Raw genomic sequence first — 24,615 nt, 5'->3', positions numbered from 1 at the left:
ATTAATGTCATTTACAAAATATTTTCTGTTATGTCTCAGATATCGGTCAATGATTCAGCAGTCCACCGAAGGTCAGGATGCATTCATCAATCCACTAATGCAGAACTGGATCAGATCGGATTTCGAAAATCATATGGAGTTGTCAATCCCATATGGAGGGAGCATGCTCAACACATTTTCTGGCATGCACAGAAAAGTATAATGAACAAAAATGTATTAACTGTATTCTCTCATTGCTCCAAAGGCACTAGTTGATTACACCTATGTTTTTATTTGACTGTTTTGATCTTAGGTGCTTGGGGACCTTCCCCACATGATTGAACCGAACAAACATCAAGGCCCAGTCACTTCCAATTACTTAACAACTAAAGCTCAGTGCAATATCCGCACCAACCCAGCAGGGGAGCAACAGCAGATGAAAACACAACGTAAAAATCAGTTTACTCATCTCTTTCTCTAAGTATTTATTATTTCCACATGGCTTAGTGTCATGCTACACTGGAGATGTAGTATTGTATTCATCTCCATCTAGGGGCTTTTAAGCAGTGACATCATTTTGTAGGCAGAGGAGAATCTGCCCCCAGAGCATTTTCTGTCCCTCGCTATTTTCAACAGATCCGAGACAAAAATAACGACTAAAGTATAATTCTAACACTTTCCTTTCAACAACAAAGAGAAGAAAAATGTGTAAATAGTAAAAATAGTAAAAAGATTCACGGAAACTGGGGGCAGAAATGCTCCTCTGCCTACAAAATGATGTCATACTTAACAGCCCCATATCCTCTCTCATCTGTGTAGGTGTTGCTGTGGCTCAATCCACAACGTTCGTTAAGCATGCTAAGAAGCGTGGCCCTCTGAGCAGCAAGGATGGTAATGCCTGCCAGGACTCAGAGAAGTGGATGGACGGGCTGCTGAGCATCAAGAAGGAAAAGGGCCTGGGAGCCCGGGAGAAGCACAACATGTTGGAGAGAGCCCGCAGGTAAGCATTCAGTCCTTCCAGAGAGCACTATACGGTATCTGCATTTAAAGACCTCTCCAGCAAATTGTACTTCCTGTAGTCTAGCAGGTATATATTCTCACAATGGATTGAAAGTGGAGAGAGCCATATACCGTTGAATGGGGAGCGCTACGTTTTGATTGAATTAATTTTGCACTCAAAATGCATTCATTTGTCATATATGGTCTATAGAGCCTCTGGAATAAATGTATATAGCACCAGAAGTTGGCACAGGAAAATGTTCAAAAACAAAGTAAACTGAGCATTGTGAGTGGTAGTCAGATGTGCTATATATCGTCGTTGTCGGGTGGAAACCTCCTTTTTCCAAGTTTCAAATGTTTCTTTCGCAAAGTATAGCCCTACTTCACCAGACAAGGCCGTCGCACAAAAGTAGTGAAAACAGCAGATCTACAAGCACACAACGCCTCGCGGTGCGAGGCGTTGTGTGCTTGTAGATCGGCTGTTTCCACTAGTTTAAATCATTTTTAAAATGGTAAATGCAAAACGAACGGTTTTGGACATACAAGGTTTTCACCCGACAACGACGATATGCTACCTTTCTGAACTCCTCCAAGGCCACGTCCCTTCCCGCTCCCTCAGATCGGATAATGCCAAGTTCCTGGACATCCCTAAGAGAAACAAATGAATCTGGGGTGACAGTGCCTTCTCAGTGGATACCCCAGCCGATGGAACTCACTCCCAGCTCACATCAAAGCTGCTTCCACCCTCCCCACATTTAAAATCACACTCAAAACGTACCTTTTCAGACTTGCATTCCCCTTTGCTGCCTTTTTTATCTATAGTTTTTTTACTTTTTAATTAGCTCCCCCCCCAATAGTTGTTTTTATTTTGTTTCTGTAAAGCTACTTATAAAAAGCGCTACAGTATATACATTGTATTATTTTTATGATTATTACTAAATAGTTTGGTTAACATCATGAAGCAAATAAAGTAGCCACGTTTGTGTTCCTGTGTACAGGCTGAAGATCAGTCAGTGCTGTGATGAGTTGAACTCACTGGTGCCGTTCTGTGACGAATCCTCAGACAAAGCCACTACCCTCCATTGGACCACTGCTTATCTGAGGTACATCAATGAAACGCATGGAGACTCCATCAAGCAGGTGAGCTTCTGTCATATATAGAAGTATTTTAGTATTGTTTTTCATTATGACACCTTACAGTCAGTGGTGTGATATGGATTTTAGAAGTGGTTCCCCTCTAAATTCATGACGTCACATGCACGTCACGTGCTAATACTGTATAACCCAACATTTTTAATCTAATTATATTTCTTATTTAGTTATATTGATAATTTGTTGTTTTTATTTTTGTTTCAATTAATGTATTTTCCTTTAGGTTTTATATAAAATAACTTTACATAGACTTTATAGACTCACCCACACACAGTAAAGTCTGCTAGCTCCTTTCGGAACCTCTCCCGAGTCCCTCCGCTATGCAGCTCTGACAAAATGAGTGATTTAAACTCATGATATGAAGAGTGAGGAGCTGCATAGCGGAGGGAGAGGTTAAGAAAGGAGCTAAAAGTCTGCAAAGAATGCTAGGCGAGTGTAGGCTATATGCTGGCCGCATATACAAGTGTTGACCGAGCCGTCACACAACTTGACGACGTGCGTGTGTGCGAGCCCAACCGAGCCCACGGCATCTCACCCCTGCTTACAGTACTTGAGCTAATGTCAGTTGAGCATTGTTTGTTGCTTGTCTGACTGGCAAAGTGGTACATTTATTTTTACTACATATAATGCTGATTCACTTCCACCCCCTGGGACTCCACTAGGATCGCAACAACGATTATTTTATGATATAATCAGTGAATCAGCTGTAAATGTTTTTGATTCATCTGTTCAATACATTCTAACATAAATTTATGTTAAAATATGGTAATACAGTAGAGTACAAAATGATGGTAAATAGGGTTAGGGTAAACGTTGAAGCAAGAAGAAAAACATTCATGTTTAATTCAGTTGTTTAATAAATATCACAATCAAAAATATTTACACGATACGCCACTAAACCCACGATTTGATTACTAAAATGTAATTACATTTTATGTCAGTTGATTAATTTATTACTTGAATTTAATTGTTTCACCCCTAAACACTGCTTTTCTGTGACTTGCAGGAGTTCCAGAACAAAGTCAAAAGAACAAAGATGTACTGAAGCCCAGTTTTGCCTCCACCATTGGAATATAGGACTTCTAAGGCAATAGAGCACTTACCTCTAATATTTAAGCAGGTGGATATTTATTGCCTATTTATTTGACCTTATCTGTTGAACCTTAGCTAAAATTGTTTCCCATTTCAACAATTTGATCCTGTTGAAAGTATAAATTGAACAACAGGTGGCACTGTTTCTCTTTGAAAGATTTTTTGGCATTCTTACAGCCTATGATTCCATTTAGTTTGTAGACAGTATTCATCTGCATTTTAGTTTTTTTTAATATGCAGAATTCATATTTAGCTCACTTTATGTACTTACTAAAACAGTATAATTACTCTCTATGCTGTTCAAAGTCTATACAGAATACTGTTAATATAAATAATATATAAATCTGTTACGCTAAGAATGTTAGATTTTCGTATGGGAATGCATTGCTTTGTATAAAAATATTCCCAGCATTCGAAAAATAAATGTGACTTCTTGACTCACATAGTGTTCATTTTATTATTATTGGAAAATTTGCATTGTGCTATAATTTGATATGTAGAGAAGAGTGATGTTTTACTGAAAAGTGGCTTTATTTCTTACAACATGTCGCTGTAGCATCTTACTGTACATACAACAGTCACCCACAGATAATAAATAGTATTTAAAATCATGTATATTTAATAGTTACAGCACCGGTAGTACATAGTGGATGTGTTCACTGCAGGACTGGAAAAAAACAGCACACAAATTCCTCCTACTCTGATTGTTCTAGTTACAAAGTCTGATTTCTCCATCCACAACTTTTGATGTTTGAAATTCCCAAAATGTAATTGTAAGGGAGACCTTTACCATGTTCATCAAATGTAAATCAAAACTATGACAAAAAAAAAGAAAAGAAATCCTGACAAAAAACAAAACTTTACAAACTGCAATAAAATAAAATAAAATAAACAAAATAAAAAAACAGCGATAGCGAAACGTTTTGCATCAATATACACAATTTCTGGGCACTTGGGTATCGTTTTCTTTTATTCCCGTTACAGTACAGTACACATGTCCTCGACAGAGGCTTATCCGGGCCTGCATGGTGCATTTCTTTCGTATCTTACATTGTGTAAGGCATGTCTTTGTGAGGTAACACCCGTGGTGTACATAAAAAAGGACAATGATAACATGCACATTCACGTCAAGGACAATCACAGTTGTGTTGAGAGCTATCTGCCGGAGGGATGTCACCAAAATAAAAAGGGGGGGCACGGAAACAACATGTACAAAGTTTTTACACACAAAAGGATTCAGAAACAAACTTAATGGTCTACAAGCACTTTGCCCATTATTACATTGTCTTGAGTCGAGTCTCATCTCTGATGGTATTCGGAGTGACACAAGCGTTCTCCTGTCTCTGCTTCTGTCCACGTCTTTTTTTTTTTTCTTCTTTTTTTTGGGATCTAGTTATTAGTCTCTTGGTTGTTCTGATTTTCCAAAGCCGATGTTTATGTCACTTGTGCATTATTCCTCAATTTCTCTTGTTTAAAAAAATAAAAAAAAATCTTTCTGATGTTACTCTTCCCGTCCTGTCATAGATGGAATATTCATACAAAGAGGAAATGTCATGTGATTTTTCTTTCTTCTTCTTCTTTCCTCTTATCCTTCCTCCATTCCCATGTTTCCCCTCACTGGGGCTGGATGCCTTTGGGTTGCAGGGCGATCTCATGTTTAATGGTTCTTAGGGTTGGTGGATTTCCCCGCAGCCTGCGCCCCCTGGCAGGCTGAAGTGTCACAGATTCCAGGGGATCCCTGGTGTCCAGTCCTTCCTACCCTGCCTGACTCTCCAGGCTCTCCTGGGTCTCCCGGGGATCCGTCGCGACCGTCTTTGACGATTCCATGAACTCCTGGAAGACCTAGTGTGGGCACAACAACATGCAGGGAATGAGTCAAAGACTACTGCATATGTGTTCACTTCTACAAACCTATGTTCTTACAATACTTAGGGTCTGGGGCCCCTAGGAGGTCCTCAGAGTTACTACAGGGGGTCCTCCAAATCATTGTGTGATAGAAACTTGTTTTTCGCCTTTTTTATATTTACCACTTGAACGCTTGCGTCCTTATTCTGAAAACTTTAGCCAAAAACAGCAGATCTACAAGCTCACAACGCCTCGCAGCGCAAGACGTTGTGAGCTTGTAGATCGGCTCCACTTTTAGAAACTAATTTACTTCGGTTTGGCTCTGTCTAAACTACAATATGACGTCATTCAGAGATTCGGGGTGGCGGTTACGGCCATTCAATTGGCTGTTCGGTGCTGCAGAGATTTTGTGACCCCCCGAACCGAACTGGAATAAATTTGTCTCTAAAAGTGGTAGTGGATTATGATCGGCCCTTACTCTGCTTAAATTGTAAAATCACAGTACGCCCAACAGTTTTGGTGTGCTGTCTGGACTGGACTGTCAGGACCAGAAAAGCTACCAACTGCCCACATGGTGGTGCTATAACAACCCACTTTATGTTTTGGCCTAAAACTTTAGAATTGCAAGTTGAAAAACGTTCACCTGCTTTCCTGCATTTATCCATGTTAGTCATGTTTAATTGATTGTACCTTTTGGGGCACATGGCATATTGTGAATGCAGTGGGGTGCATGCAAGATCGGCCTGCTTAAATCACTGCTGGTACTCTACGTAAGACCCAGACACTGACTTTAGAAGGCAACGCAAGCACAATGTTTGATATCAAACTGTACAATTCCAGACCCAAACCAATCTGATCAGACATGGTATATTACGTGTAGGTGAAATACCTTGGTGTCCTTGGTCTCCGACAGGCCCTTCGATGGCTTTGCCTATGGGTCCCTTATCACCCTGCTCACCGATATCACCTGTTGCATAAACGGACAACCAGATGTTTTATTTCACAATAAGATCCTGTCACCAGGAAATCCTTGTACAGTACTTGACTTGATCTTCTCTCACCTCTGGGACCGGGGTCTCCGAGGTCTCCTGGCAGGCCTCTGTACCCTGGTTGTCCACGGGTGCCAGGATGTCCGATAGAGCCCGTTACGCCTGTCTTTCCTGGAGGCCCAGCGGGGCCTGGGCGGCCCACCACTCCAGGGGCCAGGGGCCTTCTGAGGTTGGCAGCCAGCTGTGCAATCTGATCTGAGAGATTAAAAAACATGAAAAGAATAAGACTCACAATCTCATTCTCCCTTTAGGCCATTTGAAAGAGCTGTCGACTAGTAAACCTTTAAGAACCTTACCATCAATCATTGAGCCACACAGTTCTCTGATGTGCTGTTCGCTCACCAGTTTACCCTGAAACGGCAGAGCAGAAGGAGTCAATGCATGCATGTTTCATTCATGACAATCATTTAGGAAACCAACCAAATATGTTGATGTTTTAGGGTTCTGTGTGATATTGGCCATCTTATTCCTTCATTATATATTATTCCTTCAGTCATATTGCAACCTGGGGTAAAGGTGGCATTTATTTTAAGCACCTTTGCTGGCCTTGAATTTGGTACCTAAACATTGAATCCAAAGTGCTGAAATTCTTATGGAATAAATATTGATACTGCCACTTCATTGATTGTTGGCTGGTTGTCACCCTACGTTTTCACAGCGGGAAACAGCTGGCGACTCTGGGTGATGTCGTCTAAAAGAGAAACTATTTTCATGTTTTTGGGCGATGTCGCCTCATCGCTTGCTATTGCCAGTAGTTGCCGGGTCCAATTGAAAATAACGCGCTTCCGGGAAAATATGTCCGACCGTCGCTCGCTGTTAAAATGCACCGTCAGGGTGACTGTGGTAAGGGTGTATGATTTAGGGCTCTGCTGTGCCAGAGTTGATTGATCAGCAGGTGTTAGAGAGAGAGAGGACTGGCTCAAAGGTGCAATGCAGAGTTATAAAGGTCTTTGATTAAAATCCATAGCAAACAGTGGACCCAGCAAGGCTGGGGATGGGGACATGGATGTTCTTGTTCTCATGCACTTTTAGTGCCTTAGTGGGGTGGTCAATGGATCTGAAATTGCAGATGGGCTTTGACTGCTGGTGCGTCCAGGAACTGGCTGTGAAACGGTCTATTACTTTGTCAGTTTGTGCAAGATTCTTCATAACTCATTGAAGACAATAATATGTAAAGAAGGGGATGCTGACGACGACGCTGAATCTCACGGCGTCGCTCCCATAGACTGACAAGGTAGCGGCTACGGAAACAATTTTGTGTTCATAAGAGATGAGATGTCGGCTGCGGTTTGTGATTGGCTGAATAGGAGGTAGGCTGTGTGGCGAGGACAAACGGGGAGGCTCCTGGGGAGTAGCTGAAGTAGTTGACACAACACGTACCTGTCAAACATTCTGACCCCATGAATTATTAAGAAGAGTTAACCTATGTCATCACGCATGATGTTTTTGTTTAGGGGCTGTACTTAGGGCTGTAATTGTTGTAATACACAAACAGGATCTTTTCACTTTTTTTGCCATCTACTGTTAGGTATAGCCATCTTATCACCACAGATATGCTCAAAAAGTCTGAAAAACATATTTTGTATTTCTCTACATCTTTAACTAAACTGCAGATAACTGATTCCCTGTAAGTTAACACATGAAACCTATAAAATTGCTAGTTTTTTCTCCATTCCTTTCTTTCCCCCCCCCCCAGCAAAGGTAACAGTTTAACACGATTACACAACAACTGATGTTCCCCTTGCATTGATAAATGCGATAGCACCAACCACAGAACATGGGCATGGCCTACAATGTAGGTGTTCTGGCCGTGTCCAATAATGTAGACCCTACATTATTACACACTGCCAGAACACCATGGGACTCAACAATGCCATGGATCAACACCGCGCCTTGGCCCGTAGATGAAACCTATAAAATTGCTAGTTTTTTCTCCATTCCTTTCTTCCCCCCCCCCCCCAGCAAAGGTAACAGTTTAACACGATTACACAACAACTGATGTTCCCCTTGCATTGATAAATGCGATAGCACCAACCACAGAACATGGGCATGGCCTACAATGTAGGTGTTCTGGCCGTGTCCAATAATGTAGACCCTACATTATTACACACTGCCACCATGGGACTCAACAATGCCATGGATCAACACCGCGCCTTGGCCCGTAGATGGACATCCATGACTGTGCCACACTGAAACACGACTAAGACGGACAATATGAACAGGAAGCATTGTACCCGTTTTTTCCTGTGTATAGACAGCAAGATGTACTCACAGGTACGCCGTTCTTTCCTGCAATTCCGGGCAGACCCTGTTCACCCTGGAAGCCCATTAGTCCTGTTTTGCCGGGGACTCCTCTGGCTCCAATCTCTCCTTGTGGCCCACCTACACCTTTAGGTCCCAACTCGCCTGGTTTTCCTGCCTATGAAAACCAGCAAAAACATCAAGATATTATTGAATGACAGAATTATTCAATCAGTCACAATCTCTCGTTAAAATAAATACACATTGTCCAAAAGAACTGAAATAACACTGAACGAATTCTAGAGAAAATACCAAACAAAAAACAACATAATGTGATGGGAAGTAAGTGATTTCCGTCTTCATGTCTGTGTGTGTGCCTCTCCCGGAAGGAACACGCGCCCCATTCAAACGACTAACTTCAAACTTGGCGGCGATGACCCGAGGATGTGTAGTGCCAAGTCAGACCAGCGGGTGTCCAGAACCCCCAAAAAATCAGTGTGAAGTGAGCGGTGCTATTGCTGAGTTGATTTCATTAAAGGACCTACACCATGAATTTTCACTTTTTCTATTTTAAAATCTTTTTTGGGGGTCCCACTGGCACCTTCTATCCTCACAAAGTCCTATTTCTGTACATTGTGTCTTTCTCTGGTTTTGGGAAGACAGAGATGAAAAGCTTTCCACGGGTTCTCAGAACAGTGCTGTTCTGAGAGTTGATCCGTGTGACGTCACACGGATTCCCGTTTTTTTCAGAGTAAAAAAAAAAAAAAAATCAAAATTTTTTTTTTTCAAAACCTTTTTTTTTCAATTTTTTTTTTTTTTTTTTCAAAAAAATTTTTTTTTTCAAAAGAATTTTTTTTTACAATTTTTTTTTTTTTTTTCAAAAAACTTCTTTTTTTTTCTGGAAAAACCCCACTAGATGCGCCCCTGAGCAAACAGAGGCCGTTTTGGTATTGCAGCTGGAGAGCCTCATTATAGTAGAGCTAGAACAAACAAAAAGAATGGTCAGAGTGTTTGTTGAGGGTTAAAACCTGTCTAAGACTCAATTTTGAGCATATATTTATACAAAAAATATAGTTTTAAAAGCATGGTGTAGGCCCTTTAAGCAAAGCTTGGCCAATGTGACCCTGGGTGTACAACAAACTTGTGGGCCAAGATGAAGGCCATGCTTCGCATCCCGGACAAAGCCAGATGTTGGAGCTTTTAATTTATGCATCTTGTGTCAGACTTGATTTTGGTACCTAAACATTGAATCCAAACAGCTCCAAACGACATTGTTATGGAATACATATTGATACTGCCACTAATAGCAGATTGATTTAGTTGATCCAAGTAGCGTCCCACAAAGCTTGGCCAATGTGACCCTGGGTGTACAAACAGACAGATGTGAGCCAATCAGGTGCTCTGATTTGGGCTCTGTTGTGTCCTTGTCTAATTAGTGCAGTCTATAGTACTTGTCGGACTTTGTTCCATTCATTAATCTTCTAGGGCCTCCTAGATACACTTTTTCTTGCAGCGTAACTCCTCCCACAGTTTTTGCGGCACGCTCTTGGGCCGTATGTCAAATCGACCGGCTTCATCGGGAATCGATTCCTTTACGTTTTGCTACGAGATATACAGTAGTTTAATGTATATACCGGTAGATGTATTCGTGAATTAATTTTCTCCATTGACTTTATGGAGATGACTGACATCATAGACCTAATTAGACTGACACAGTATGTCCATATATGGGAATTACAAGATATGGGCTGAATATTGATGACATCATATCTCCATATATGGGCATAAAAGGGACAAGGACGGAATGGTTAGCATCGCTGACTTTAAAGGAGCTATAGTCTAGGGATGTTCCTAGCGACTAATTTCACTGACGTGTACACGACAATTTTGTAAACGAATATTCGATTACTCGAAAATGAATTGTTTTTTTTTATTATTATTGTAATTTCACACAGAAAATAGCCAAAACTGAGCACTTCGATCTATTAGGGCAAACCTCGTTTGAAAAAAGTATCAAGAGTATATAAAAGCCTTTTAAAATGTTATATAATATTGAAATCTTGCTCAAATTAATCAATTACGTCATTGCGTGAAAGCCGTGAATCTAGGTCAGATCAATAATTAGCGCATCAGTCTCAGCTTGGTCGCTACAACAGCTCTGACTGGAGTCGCTATACTAACTGAGCAACAGCTCTGTTCTCTGCAAAGTTAGCTACATAATGGTTTTCCATTCTCAGCCTATGTATGATTGATTAAGCATTCTCCTTGGCTTGTTCTCACCCCAAAATATGGATTAATTCATGGACCGGATCACAGATGCAGCGTGCAGGCTATCTTACTCGAGGTAACGAGTGATTCACATCCAGTATCTTTAAGATACATGTCGCTTAATTGCCATTAATTTACTCGCGCAGCGGACAGCCTGCTTGGTGTGTGGCTGCATGCAGTGCCATGCACACTCACTGCAGGTCAGCGCGACCACTGACCACAGCGCTCAACAGTCAGACTGTGACACAGACAGTCATGCTGCGCAAATCAACAAAGGGGATGCTTATTGTGCTTGTTAAAAAGTAACATTCTATTAAGTCAAGACAGTAATATGGGCGCAGAATTTAAATGTTTAATAAAGTTAATATCTCAATAATTAAAAATATATTTAATAGAATAATCGAATTGTATTTTCAAAACGAATAGTGGTTTACAAACCGTGTACACGGATAACCGAATACACGCGCACATCCCTACTATAGTCAACTTTTTCATTGTAGGGCCGACACTTTGTTTACATCCTTGTCTATAGACTAGAATGTAAAAAGTGTCGGTCTGACAATGGCCAAAATTATTATTATTATTATTTTATGCTTTTTGTGGTCATTTTTGAATAGAAACACATATATGAAGCTTATTTTTTTATCAAATATTTTCGAAACATTATTTTTGTTTTAGCAACCGTTTTGCAAGAAAAAGTTGACTATAGCTCTTTTAATTAAATGTTTAACTTCTCCCAAATATGGAGATGACTGACATCATAGATGTCTGACATCATAGACCACTGCATTGCATTGCAAGATATGGGCTTAATATTGATGACATCAGGGATCTCCATATATGGGCATAAAAGGGACAAGGACGGAATGGTTAGCACCGGGACAAGGACTGACAGATACAGAGATATTTGCGAGATGACTCGCCTCAAGGCAACCACACTTGCAATTCCAATTGCATCTTTCTAGTTGAGCTCTCCTCTTGCTCAAGGGTTTGGGCTCGAGAGAACGTGCGAGAGAGCTGGCTCTGTGGCGGGTTTGACAACACATTGTATTGCTGATATTTATGTATGTATGGATAGAGGTTGAAATAAAACATCTGAAGTTGATACACGGAAAATGAGTTAAAAGGCTTCCCTTTAAATCTGCCAGATGGTATGACTTACCTCTCCTTTTTGGCCAACTGGACCAAATGGACCCTGAAGATGAGAGAAAAAAAAAAAAAAAGATATATATAAAAATAAATAAAGATCTAATTGAAAACTGAGAATTCACAACACACTCATTTGCATATAGAGAACATAACATTTTATAGTCTACACAGTACATGTACTAAACACTGGTAACTAACCAGATACACGTCATAATGTTTTAGCAAATGAAATTAGGAAAGGACTTACAGGTTCTCCGTTCTCTCCTGGTAGGCCATCGGCTCCTGCTACGCCCTAAAAATGATACAAAACAGGTCTGACTACTGGACTCATACATACAGTAGTCACTTGAATCATGAAATCAGAACACATCCTTATGGTCAGATGAACACTGGTCCATGCAGTCACTATGTTCTGTACAGTAGCCTACATCATGCACCAATCACTTGACTTCCATTCTGTGTGTTAAAGCTTCAGTTTGACTCTACCGAGACTTTTTACTGAGGTTAGATTTATAGTTGACCTCCAGCTTGACCTTTGAACTTCACTGAGAAAGTGGCGGCGACAAGTCCTTACCATGTCTCCTTTAGGGCCAGAAGCTCCAACTGGACCCTGAGAGAGAGAGAGAGAGAGAGAGAGAGAGAGAGCGAGAGAGAGAGAGAGAGAGTGAGTGAGTGTGTGTATTGGTTAATGGCATACTGTAGCTGCAGCAGCAGCAGCAGGGGTAGCAAATTGCTGTTATCAGGTGGAAACCTTGTATGTCCAAAACTGTTCGTTTTCAATCTATTTGTATTCAAAATGATTTAAAATAGTGAAAATAGTGAAAATAGAACACAATGCCTCACAGTGCGAGGCATTGTGTGCTTGTAGATCTGCTATTTTCACTATAGTTTTGTGCGACAGCCTTGTATGATGAAGCAGGGGTTTACTTTATGAAAATAACGTACAAATGTGAAACTTGGAGATACAAGGTTTCCGCCCGACAACGACAAATGCTCATGGCTTCACGGAAGGCAGGATGTGGGGAATGGAAGGAGGGGATGAAGGGAGGTGAGAGGCTGTATAAAGACAGGCTTTGTTCTCTCCACAGGTTATGAACAGGGGGCCACTTTGTCAGCCGCTCCCCTCCCTGGGGGTACAGTTTGAACACACGCTCAGATTGGCCAGGAATATCCTGGTTATTGGCAGACTGTACAACATGGCCAGCGCTGGAAGGGGCGACAATCGGTAAAATCCTCTGTGCCCTTTGGTTACACTACAGATCCTTTTGGTTGGCACACTCTCAGAGTTATTGCGACCGTCAGGTCGCAGATACTATGGAAAGCTCCACCGGCTGTCAGTCAGTCAGTCTGTCTGTCTGTCAGTCTGTCCGTCACGTCACACTTTTTCCCTACTCATATCTCCTCCACCGTTGGCCATATCAATGCCAAACTTTGCATACACACTCCTTGGATGGCGAATCACAACCTCCACCCCTCATTTCTCACATGGCCCTCTTCTAGCAAAACAATTTTTTGGACACTGCTCCTACAGATTTTGGACTAAAATCACGCAAAGCGGTACATAGTATCTCTAAAGTCATGTCATCAACATGGATCTGTCCCATTTCCCATATTCCCTCCTGATTGACTACGATTGCCTTCTAAAGTTTGTGTATGCGACCTGACGGTCGCTTATCTCCCGATTAGGGAGTCTTAAGGGCTTTGCACACAGACGCGTTTTTTTCGCACGGAAAAAACGGACGATTTCATTTTTTTAAAGAAAACAATGATTCTCTATGACCTCATGCACACCGGCTACGAATTTGCCATGCGGCAGGTAGCTGCGGCAGTGCGTTTTTTCCCCGATCGAACCCGGTTCGATTCGTGTGTCTTGTCGCATGCGGTAAAAACTCATTGACTCCTTTTATGACTCCTTTTCGGATCCGCAGTGCTGATTCCGCACAGCCTTGCACACCAAATCCAATGCGTTTTAATCATGCAGCAAACGGGAAAAACGCAACGGTGCTGTATGCAAAGCCCTTTACTGGTATGATAATTGTATGTATACCGTCACTGTCGGGCAGAAACCTTGTCACTTGGTTAATGGCTAATGTTTTTTTTTATCGTAAATTAATTTCATAAAGCGTAAGCAAAAATTGCAGATCTATAAGCTCACAATGAGTCTTATCGCAATGATTTGTGAGCTTGTACATCTGCTATTTTCAATGTTTTGTTTTATTTTATTTTGTAAAGTTTTGAAACGGTTTGCCTATAATGACACGCACAAAATAAGGACACCAGGTTGGAAGCGTGTCAGTGGGGTTTTGAAATATGTAACCAATGAAAGGTATTGACAAGGATCCATTGGAAGACAATTTTTCCCCATTTCCTGAGAAATTCCGGTTTGAACATACCATTTTCTGCCGGACGATGACAATAAATGATTACACTTCATTTGCATTCAAGTTGAGGTATTGTGAAAGGATAGTTGTCGATGTCGGGCAGGGAAAACTGCCCGACAGAATGTTTCAACAGAACGTTTCGATGGTTCCAATGGTTATTATTTAGTCACAAGCTGTTGTTAATACTTTTCATTGGTGCATTTTTATTAAACTCACAGACTGACATAATCTCTTTCAACCTGGCATCCCTATTCTGGGGACCGGGCACTATTGAAAGAAATTCCAATCCGTTTTTAAAATATAGAGAAAATTGCATATCTGCAAGCTCACGCCACGCATCGCATCACCCCGCATCGTGAGCTTGCCGATTGGCTGATTTAGTGCGACACTTTTCAGAAGTGCTGATCTACAAGCTCACCTCACGCATCGTATCATCCAGCGTTGTGAGCTTGCAGATTGGCTATTTTAGCGCCACAATGTTGCATAGAAGAAAGAATGTAAAAATCCCACCCAGTGTTAAGTGAGCGGTGCTACTTTATGAGTTAATTGTGAGCTTGCCTGAAAGGCGAGAACACTATTTTATCTTCATTATTTATTTACCATTTGTTCCGCCACGACAGTACAAAGGCAGGGTCCTTAGCCAATGAGGTGCAATTGAGGTGTGGAAAAACATCTGGGAGTGGTGTTAGCTGGAGTATTGGTTGAGCTTCACATGACAGTTAGCAGTATTTCTAGTTTCATTAGGCGTCCTGCGAAACTTGGCCAATGTGACCGTGGGCGTACATACGGACAAAGCTAGATGTTGGAGCTTATCTCCTTCCAGGAGGACTGCTCAAAAAACATAAGCTGAAATTTGGAGATACAAGTTTTCTGCCCGACAGAAATGTTATTCTGAAGGTTTCCTATAGTTATGTTGCCTCCAGCCAGTGTGTGTCACTAATATGTGTTGGTGAGGTGCTTGGTGTCACATTGCCAAAACCCAGCCATGGTTAGGGTTAGGGTTGTTAGATGTCACTGGTGGACACTGTGAAGATGCCCATATCCCTGAGTGACAGTGTGAAGATGTCTTTGCCACTGGTGGACACTCTGTAGATGTCCTTGTCACTGGTGGACAATGCTTGTCCCTGGAGGACACTGTGAGGATTTGGTCAGCCTCAGCACACATTCTATTTTTCTAAATTAAACTCACCCTCTCACCGAATCCTCCACGGATTCCGGTCGGGCCTGGAAGGCCAGGGTCTCCCATGGCCCCCTTCACTCCCTGTTAGAGACAACATAGCAGCACATTTAATACATCATAGAATGGAATGGTTTGTTGAAATGTTATATTAAACAGAGACAAGCGTTGAATGAATGATGTCACCCAACTGACCTGGTAGCCCTTGACGCCCTGAGGTCCAGCGTGGCCCACTACTCCAATGCCACCCTGTTGGAAACACAGCATGCCATACAGTTAGAACACATGTTTAACAGCATATCTTTCTTAGTTATTTAGTTAGTTCTAAATAATTTACTGCAAATTATAAAATTGCATTGTATTGTATATTGACTGTAACACCGCTTACAATGTGTGATCTAGGGTAAGGCTGGGCAATGTATCGGAAATGTATCGATATCGAGGTATCAACATGCAAGGTATACATATCGACGAAGATGGCTTGAAATGAGGTATTGGTGTATGTGTCAAATTAATTAACAGAAAAAAGCAGTCCATCTGTAACCAGGTGTGGTTATTTGAATAAAACCTACCTAAACCTTCTACAGTATGTGTACTGTGCAGTGTGCATGCATGGATATGCTATTCATTATCTGGGTTAGGCAGGCAGTGGACCTAAAGCAGAAAAACATTCAAAACTATTTAATGCAATTGTTTTTACTAATATTGTGAATAATATCGATAGAGGTATTCAACAATGTTATCAAATATCGACGGTTTTCCTAATATCGCCCAGCCTTAATCCTGGGCTATAGTCAATGTATCAATATCATATTGTGAATTTGTGATATGACTAGATATCGATTTTTGTATATCTTATTATCGTGATATGGCTTTTTTGTTGTCTTTTCTTGGCTTTAACGTGCTCACTACGTGAGCTTGTAGATCTTCTCTTCACAGAATGTTGCCCCAGAATAGGGCATGTTAGGGTTCGTGTGATTAATACCCATCCTGATATAATCACAAAATGAATCACATATTGACCATCTATCCATCCATCCATCTTCAACCGCTTATCTGGTATCGGGTCGCGGGGGTAACAGTTCCAACAGAGATTTCCCGTCTTCCCTTTCCAGAGCAACGTTAACAACTTCCTCCTGGGGGATCTCGAGGTGTTCCCAGGTAAACATAAATATAATCACATGAAACAGGACATTCCATCCATGGTTGCATCCTGTCTTTGTCTGAACAACAAACAGCCCTGTTACTGACTCAACCTTAAGCATAATTCATATTCCGTAGTATGGTGGTGTTGCTTGCTGAAAAGAACTGACAGTTCTTGTGCGATGGTATACTGTAGTATATATAAAGCTTTAGAAAGCCACACCCATACTTGGAATGTACTTCGTCTGTTCATTGTTTTCTCTTTCCCATTGTCTACATCTGCTGTATGTCAGTCATCAATAGCTGCTACTGGACTATTCAACAAGGCACTGGCATTAGAGTTTAGAGCTGATGCTGCTCCTACTGCTTCTTAATCTTAGTGGTAACTCAGACTGCTGTGATTTTTCTCTGCAACATTCTAATGCTTAAATTAATGTCGATCACAACATATCGTGGATTGGATGTGTTGTGAGCTTGGCGGTGTGCTGGTTACGACCAAGGCTTAATAGTTAGAATGGATTAAAATCAAAGGACTTAAAATCAAAGGACTTATTTCCCCATGGGAAACAATGAAGTGTAACTAAACTTGACTGGGTATTAGCGCTTTTAACATGTACCTAATGTCCTGGTTAGTTATAAAAATCCCAAACTGGTAGGATTTTCCTTGAAACTCATGTCTATAATTCATTATAATCATATAATATACATTATAATCTGATTACAACACTGTATAGTTATAGTTAAAGGAGCCATAGTCAACTTTTTCTTGAAAAACGGATGCTAAAATAAAAATAATGTTTCGAAAATATTTTATAAAAAAATAAGCTTCATATATGTGTTTCTATTCAAAAATGACCACAAAAAGCGTAAAATAATGATAAAATAATCATTTTGGCCATTGTCAGGCTGACACTTTGTTTACATCCTAGTCTAACACTTATAAAGACTAGACTAGAATGTAAACTAAGTGTCAGCCTGACAAAAAGTTAACTATAGCTCCTTTAAATGCATTATAAAGAAATTATGATTCATTACAACTATGAGAATTATAATACACTGTGATCCTGACCAAAAGAAAAAAGTCTTTGAGTGATCAGCGTTATGAAAACCGACCTTATAAAATGTTTTATAATGTGTTATTATGATCATTTCTATAAAGAGAATTTATGAGTGCTTATAAAAGATTACACAGTGTTATAAACAGATTATAATGCATTATAGACATGGGTGTCATAGAGGTACATAGGGCTTTAATATCCATATGGTAAAGTAGTCACAAAGTAACATAAACCACTGATTTCACTTGAAAATGTCAACACTGATTTCACTTGAAAATATGAACTTGAATTCAATTTCTCTCCATGTAACTGTAATTGCAGTTTCTGATTTCTGCCCTTCTTCTCAGTGACACTGTCACTGCCAGATCTAAATGTGCGGTCATATTTTTATTTTCTCTGCTGCAACATAAAAGCTTAAAATTAGGCTCAAAAGCTATGCCGAGATTCATCTTTTAAGTTCTGTAATAACTCGATTTATCTCTCTCTGCATCTGTGTAACACACCCTACCTCAATGGGACAGGAGTGCAACAGTGTCTTCTTTCTGTCATTCCAAACAGCTGTAAGGAAGACATCACTGTGCTTACATTTGTATGTAGGGGTGCATGATTGATCCCACCTTTTCATGATGACCAGGTTCTTTTTCATTTAAAATGTTATCCTGGTATAGAAGTGATACCAGCATCGGTATCGGTGCACCCCTCGTTTTTCTGGTCAAACCACTTCCAAGTGTATAGTCCCTGTCACTGCTTGGTCATAAGGAGGGTGTAGACAACCAACCTTCTCCACAATCAGGTAGTTTACGAGTCATTTGGTGCAGAGTTATTCACAAACAATAAGTGCGCATCCAGAGGGGGTGTGTCATCGTCCGGCGACCCCAGTCATAAGCCTGCAGATGGTAGTGTTGCCCTGTGGCTCGTCAACCTCGCACATGCACCAAATGTCTGAACCTGTATCATGATGGCGTGTGGAGGAACACTCCACACACCCTCCCAGTTCCCTGCTGAACTGGCAGAATCGCTAGTGAAGTGTAAGATATCGCCCTCCCCTGATGGCTTCCCATCCAAGCCATAGGTGGTGGGCAGACTGGGCACAAGCTTTACCCGATTTGTGCACCCCTCGTTGTGTATAACTGTAACAATGTTTTTCGGTGCACAAAGCTGGTGTGCGATTAAGTATGACTCTGGCTTAAACATCACAACTTACAGTTACTCCTCTGGGTCCTGCAAGCCCCCTCTCTCCTGGGATACCGATGTCACCCTGTGGGAGGAGTCACACACACAGAGGACACAGGTGAGGACACATCATTGGTCAGTTCATTGAGTGCACAGAGAGACACAGCAACCCAGTGGTTCCCCCTGAGACCAATCAGATACATACAGGAATACCTGGCTCTCCGGAGGGACCTGTCTCTCCTGTCTTCCCTTGATCTCCCTGTTGTAAAGAGAACAGAAAACAAAATGGTTGCCTTCCATGGAGCTTTTCTTGGCATTGTGGGTCATATTGATTTGGCTTTGCATTGTGTTGTAATAATACTGTACTTACAGGTCCTCCTTTAGCTCCCTTCGACCCAGCCTTTCCTTGTAGACCCTGGAATGAACACATACACCCATGAGTGACAGCGACAAATTGGTTTCAAAGGCCTCATTAAAAGTAAAGTGATGATCTTGCCTGACTGTTCTAGCTGTTCTATTATTGTCTTTAATAAAATCATGTAAATATTTTGTGAAAGCACCAATAGTCATCCCCACAATATTATCACAATGTCGATATTGCTAGTTAGTCATAAATACAGTATCTTTTCATGGTTCATTTTGTCCATATCATCCACCTCTATGTCAGGACATTATTGATGACATAATTAAACTATCCATACAAGACAATGGAATACTCACAGGAAGCTAAGTTAACACTGAAGATTTGACTATGCATGGAATACTCACAGGAAGGCCATTGGGTCCTTTCTCTCCGGGGACTCCAGGACGTCCGGCATCACCCTATGGGATTACAGAGAACACAGTTACCGTGGAGTCATGCAGAGGTAAGTACAAGTAAGTCTCAAGTCTTTGCTCTCTAGTCCCAAGTCAAGACTGACAAGTCCTAGTCTCGCATAGCCAGACAACAATTCCACAATCTCCAAATGCTATAGAGTCTGGAGCTACACATCTCAAAATCAGAGAACGGAAGAAAATGTAGCTTCCGTTGCTCCAGACTGTATGACGGAAGCATTTTGAAAATTGTGGGAGGCAACAGTCTGGCTCGCGAGACTAGACAAGTCCCAAGTTAATTACAACTTCTTTTTGTTTCGAGACCCAAACAAGTCCTAAGCTTGTTGGAAGGTATCAAGTTACTTGAAAAGACTCAATAGAGGGCTCAAGTCAAGTCATGGCATAGCCTGGCATTGCCAGACTAATATTACAGTGTATATATTAGTCTGGAATCTCTGTATGGAACCTGCATTTCCAAGGGGCGGATAAAAAGAATTCCTCTGGTGATATTTGCATACTGGGCCCTGATTGGTCCCTCACTACTTCAGAGGAACTGAAATCCAATCACAACTGAGCAGTGCCAGACCAAATCTGCAGAGTTTTGCAAAGACAGATTTGTCTGGCTTCCAGGCTAGTCCAGTCACAAGTCCACCCCTCTGCCATCTGCCATCTGGGAAACTGCCACTCACCTTCTCGCCGTCTAATCCCTGTGTGCCATCCTTGCCATCTCTGCCAGGAATGCCCTGTGGAAATCATATATGATGAACATTAGAGGACAGTGGTATCTATCTATTTGTATGTTTTTAAGCTTTGTGTTTCATGACAGGCACTTACAGGCTCCCCTTTGGGCCCTGCGCCACCAACAGCTCCCTTGGCACCAATTTTGCCCTGTTGAAAAAGGACGGGTTGAGTGTATGTTGTAGGGCAACAGGAGTCGATAAGGATTTGTTGTTCAAACTGAGACATGCATTGGATACAACAAGAAATGTGAATCATCAACAACACGTTGAATCATGTCATTCACTCACAATTTCTCCTTTGGGCCCTTTGAAACCCTCTGGTCCTTTCTCGCCCGCATCACCCTAGAAGCATCAGATGACACACATACACAGCTATTCATTGATGGGACCAGTGGTCTATTCCAGTGCTTCTCAAACCTTTTTGGAGCTCTGGACCACCCTAATCCTAACCCGTAAGAAGGCATAATCACAGCCATTTCTATTTGATTCTATTTAAAAAGAAATGCACAGTAGGCCTATACTTGACACTATTGATCCGAAAGTTGGATTTATCCGTAGTTGTACACAGATGTCACTAGTGGTCTGTGGTGAAGGTCACTGGTTGAGAAACAGTGGTCTATCTGTTCTACCTAACAGACTGCCACCAACATAGCAGTGATGTTAGGTATCACAGGCAAAGACCGACATGACAGAAATCATCAAATCAAACATCGAAGCGTCACATCGGATTACTGAAGACGTCTAAATCAGGCTAAATCGTGTTGAGTGAGAGACTCACTGTTTTTCCAATGAGGCCAGCGATGCCAGGCTTGCCCCTGAAACCTGGAAAACCCTGGAAAGAGAGATTCAGAACATAGAGTGAGTACAGTAACAGTACAGCGGACAACTATCTCCCCCTGAGGAGAAATATTACAAATGAGGGACAACAAGATAGACGCTGCTTACTCTGTCTCCTACTCCTCCCATAGGTCCCTGGAGGCCCCTGAGACCACGCGGGCCCTGAAAGAGAAGGATGTCAGACCATTGTTAGAACATTTTTTAAATAAACTTCCATCATATGATGGTTAGGGTTGGGATCCGGAACCGAAGGAATCGGAGGAACCAGATCCATCACATTTGGAACCTTTTTTTTTTTCACACTGTCTTCGAGTCTACTATAGAGGGTATGCGCATGCATAAAGTGAATGGCAAATCGAGTGGCAAATCGATTGGCAAAGTGAGTTGTAAAGTGAGTTTAACGTCGTTTAATGCAATCAGACAGGACTTTTCTGTTTCGATGTATGGGTTGTCAAGGCCAGAAAGTAGTTTTTTGCCACTCAGTAGGCGTTCCAGGCTTCTGCATAACTTCCTGGTGCTTTTCAAACGTTTTAATTTCAAGGACCACCATAGTTTTTAGGGTGTACAAATTGAACCAAATATCCATTGGAGTCCATCTGTACTCTCTCAGAGTTACAATCCTCGCTCACAGGCTCCTATACGCATCCATTGTCTTATTTTGAAGGCCATAAGTCCATTGCGTAAACACTTCCGGGTTGACGTCATGACGTCATTCAACGGGAGCGGTCGCCATCCCATGCCGATCCTAAAATGGCCGATCGATGCCTTTGTTATTATGTTTTTGTAGCGAGAATCTAATGCCATCCTTGGCTTTAAAAGTGTTGTTTGGAGATAATGGACATTAAAGATGAGATCGGCCGTCGGCCTTCATGTTATGGGATTACTATTTTGTGCACGTGGATCCGTGATGATGATGAATCGGCGAGGCCGATCGTGCCCAGACCTTCCGCCGGTTTATAGGGTAAGAACGCCAGCATTACTCTATATACAGTATTTTTCGCGAGTATACTCGGGATCGGCACTCTAAATACTTGAGTATTTTTCTCGAGTATACTCGGGATCGGCTAGAAATGAGTAAAGGATGGAATCCCAACCCTAATGATGGTGTTTCACAGCAAAGATTACCAATCCACAAGCCTACAATGCATCGCATTGAATGAAGGTGGTTCATAATTACAGCCAACAGCTGAATTATTAATAATAAATGTGTCACATGTGCACATGTGTCAAGCCTGAGGAAGGTCTCAAGAACGAAACATTGCTCAAATAAATTGTTCTCTTGAACTTGCAAGTGACAGTGTGCGGGTCTAATCTTTCAAAGATTCATCCTACTACTTATACTGTCTTGTCGCCTACGCACGTGCTTGAGAGGAACCGGGCATGCGGAAGTCTTCTTTTCGTAGGTGTACAAGATAGAAATGTGTGTGGGATATTTCTGTGACTCACCTGCAATCCCACGGTTCCTGGAATACCTGGCGGACCAGATGGACCCTGGTCACCCTGTTAGGAAGAACATGATGCTGAATATCAGTACAATATAATGCATTTTTTACTGACTTATCACAAGAGCCATAGGCTTCTTTAACAGACCAGAAAGAAGTGGGATCCACGAGGTTCCACTTCCATCAATTACTTGATTTCAAGTTTGTGATGGGGCGGCAAGGATACTGGCACTGGTCCCCTCTACATTACAACTTACATGCATAAAGATGTTTATAATAGTTTATAACCAAGGAGTAGGAACCGTGCACACAGCATCTTCAGGCACTTTTAGCGCTGGGACAATAGTCTTTTCTCCTTCTTGACTATTCCTTTTTTGAATTTTTCCTTGTTGTTGTTGTATATTTGTTTACTATGATGATGATGATGATGATTATTATTATTATTATCATTAAAGGAGAGATCCACACATTTTCAATATTGAACCATGTCATTATAATATACATTTGAGTTGTTATGTGGAAATAAGAAAAAAAAAACTAGAACCGGAGGATTGATTGTGGGGTTTGGCTTGCAAAGTAAACCGTACTTTGCACCCCACAATCCTCCAGTTTAACTGGAACTAAATCATTTTACTTAAGTACCTGTACACAACACCTTGAATATTGAACCCTTAAGCTTACAATAGTCGACAGGGTGCTAGATGGATGGAATATGGACCCACTACCAGTGTAAAATTAAACTAATATATACCCCTCGAATCAAATTTGATCTGCTCATACAGAACTATATTTGTCTAACTGTGATAAAGTGCACACTCAGTGATATACTGTAAGACTAATGAAAACTCACCTTCTCTCCAGCTTTCCCAAGTTCTCCCTTGTCTCCTTTATGACCTGTGTGGCCCTACAAAACCATAAAGGAGGTTAGTTGGGGAAAGAAAGCAAAGTAGAGGCCTAACAGTTAATCAATAACTTCATTATCTATCCCTATTTTAGCCATGTCGTTATAAGCAATTTTCTAATAAATTGGAAAAACTGTGGAAAATAGTGAAAATAGCACCATCTATAAGCTCACAACACAACACAACGCATCGCGACACGTCGTCAACTTGTAGATCTACTATTTTCGCTGTTTTGGCATGACGTCATTGTGCGACAAAGAATAAAAGAGGGCTGAAGTGGTTAATCGATTCCACCACTTAAACGAAGTCACCTGTCTCTGTATATCTACAGTTTCCGAGAACTGAAAAAGCATGCGTGCTTAGTTAAAACATATAATAATGGGGCGGCAGTGGCTCAGGAGGTAGAGTGGGCGCTATAGAACGGGAAGGTTCCCAGTTCGATCCCGGGCTCCCCCAGAGTTACTGTCAAAGTGTCCTTGAGCAAGACACTGAACCCCTAATTGCTCCCGAAGAGCAGGTTGGTGCCTTGCATGGTTTCCTCCGCCATCTGTGTATGAATGTGCGTGTGAATGGGTGAATGTGATGCACAATCATTGTAAAGCGCCTTGGATAAAGGCACTATGTTTCTCCATTATTCGATTGGTCCAAAAAGTAATCAATAGAATAACCGCGAAACTAACCGATAACTGCAGCCCTAAAGTAATCGTGCTAGTGAATAATACACATAATGGTGTGGAGGGATACATACAACTACACTGTGACAGTGGGGATGGCTGTACAGTAGTAGTGTAGGGCCATATGCTTGGGTTTGGCTTTGCATCTTATCGCGTAAACAGTGTAGATCAGTGGTTCTCAAACTTTTTGGGCTTCAGTACCCCCTTTTCCTGATTGCTGAATCCAAGTACCCCCTTTAATCCAGTGACCCATACAAGTCTGTAACTCTGACAGTGTACAAATGGAACCAAATGAACCCTAACGGGTTCATTTGGTTCCATTTGTACACTGTCAGAGTTAAGGGGAGACCTTGACATTTGGTAGTTTGAGAAACACTGCTCTAATCGACAACATTTTGAATAGAAAATACTGACATCAAAAGTCCAGTTTTTATGTCAATATGTTGAAAATAAAAGTAAGTATTCTGTTTTCTATTCAGTTACAGTAAAATTCATACTTAA

At 41.4% G+C, this 24,615-nt stretch overlaps 1 protein-coding gene across 1 annotated transcript in view; it reads right to left on the bottom strand.

The window, feature by feature from the left end:
* Positions 1–4,879: 4,879 nt before the first annotated feature.
* col9a3 (collagen, type IX, alpha 3) overlaps positions 4,880–24,615 on the bottom strand; it is a gene marked incomplete at both ends in the record, with an annotated part of 33,952 nt that continues 14,216 nt past the window's right edge. Inside the window, 21 exons of the mRNA XM_080734039.1 lie at positions 4,880–5,064; positions 5,957–6,034; positions 6,129–6,311; positions 6,413–6,467; positions 8,389–8,535; positions 11,788–11,820; positions 12,022–12,066; positions 12,349–12,384; positions 15,345–15,416; positions 15,528–15,581; positions 18,738–18,791; positions 18,912–18,965; positions 19,077–19,121; positions 19,475–19,528; positions 20,209–20,262; positions 20,354–20,407; positions 20,548–20,601; positions 21,038–21,091; positions 21,205–21,258; positions 22,543–22,596; positions 23,389–23,442. Coding sequence (XP_080590165.1) covers positions 4,880–5,064; positions 5,957–6,034; positions 6,129–6,311; positions 6,413–6,467; positions 8,389–8,535; positions 11,788–11,820; positions 12,022–12,066; positions 12,349–12,384; positions 15,345–15,416; positions 15,528–15,581; positions 18,738–18,791; positions 18,912–18,965; positions 19,077–19,121; positions 19,475–19,528; positions 20,209–20,262; positions 20,354–20,407; positions 20,548–20,601; positions 21,038–21,091; positions 21,205–21,258; positions 22,543–22,596; positions 23,389–23,442 — 1,473 coding nt within the window. The remainder of the gene's footprint in view (positions 5,065–5,956; positions 6,035–6,128; positions 6,312–6,412; positions 6,468–8,388; positions 8,536–11,787; positions 11,821–12,021; positions 12,067–12,348; positions 12,385–15,344; positions 15,417–15,527; positions 15,582–18,737; positions 18,792–18,911; positions 18,966–19,076; positions 19,122–19,474; positions 19,529–20,208; positions 20,263–20,353; positions 20,408–20,547; positions 20,602–21,037; positions 21,092–21,204; positions 21,259–22,542; positions 22,597–23,388; positions 23,443–24,615) is intronic.

The sequence above is a fragment of the Nannobrachium achirus genome (genome assembly GCF_963921795.1).
Source record: "Nannobrachium achirus genome assembly, chromosome: 9".
Taxonomy (NCBI): domain Eukaryota; kingdom Metazoa; phylum Chordata; class Actinopteri; order Myctophiformes; family Myctophidae; genus Nannobrachium; species Nannobrachium achirus.
The sequence above is the reverse complement of the archived record's forward strand: the minus strand, read 5'-3'. Positions and strand labels throughout refer to the sequence as shown.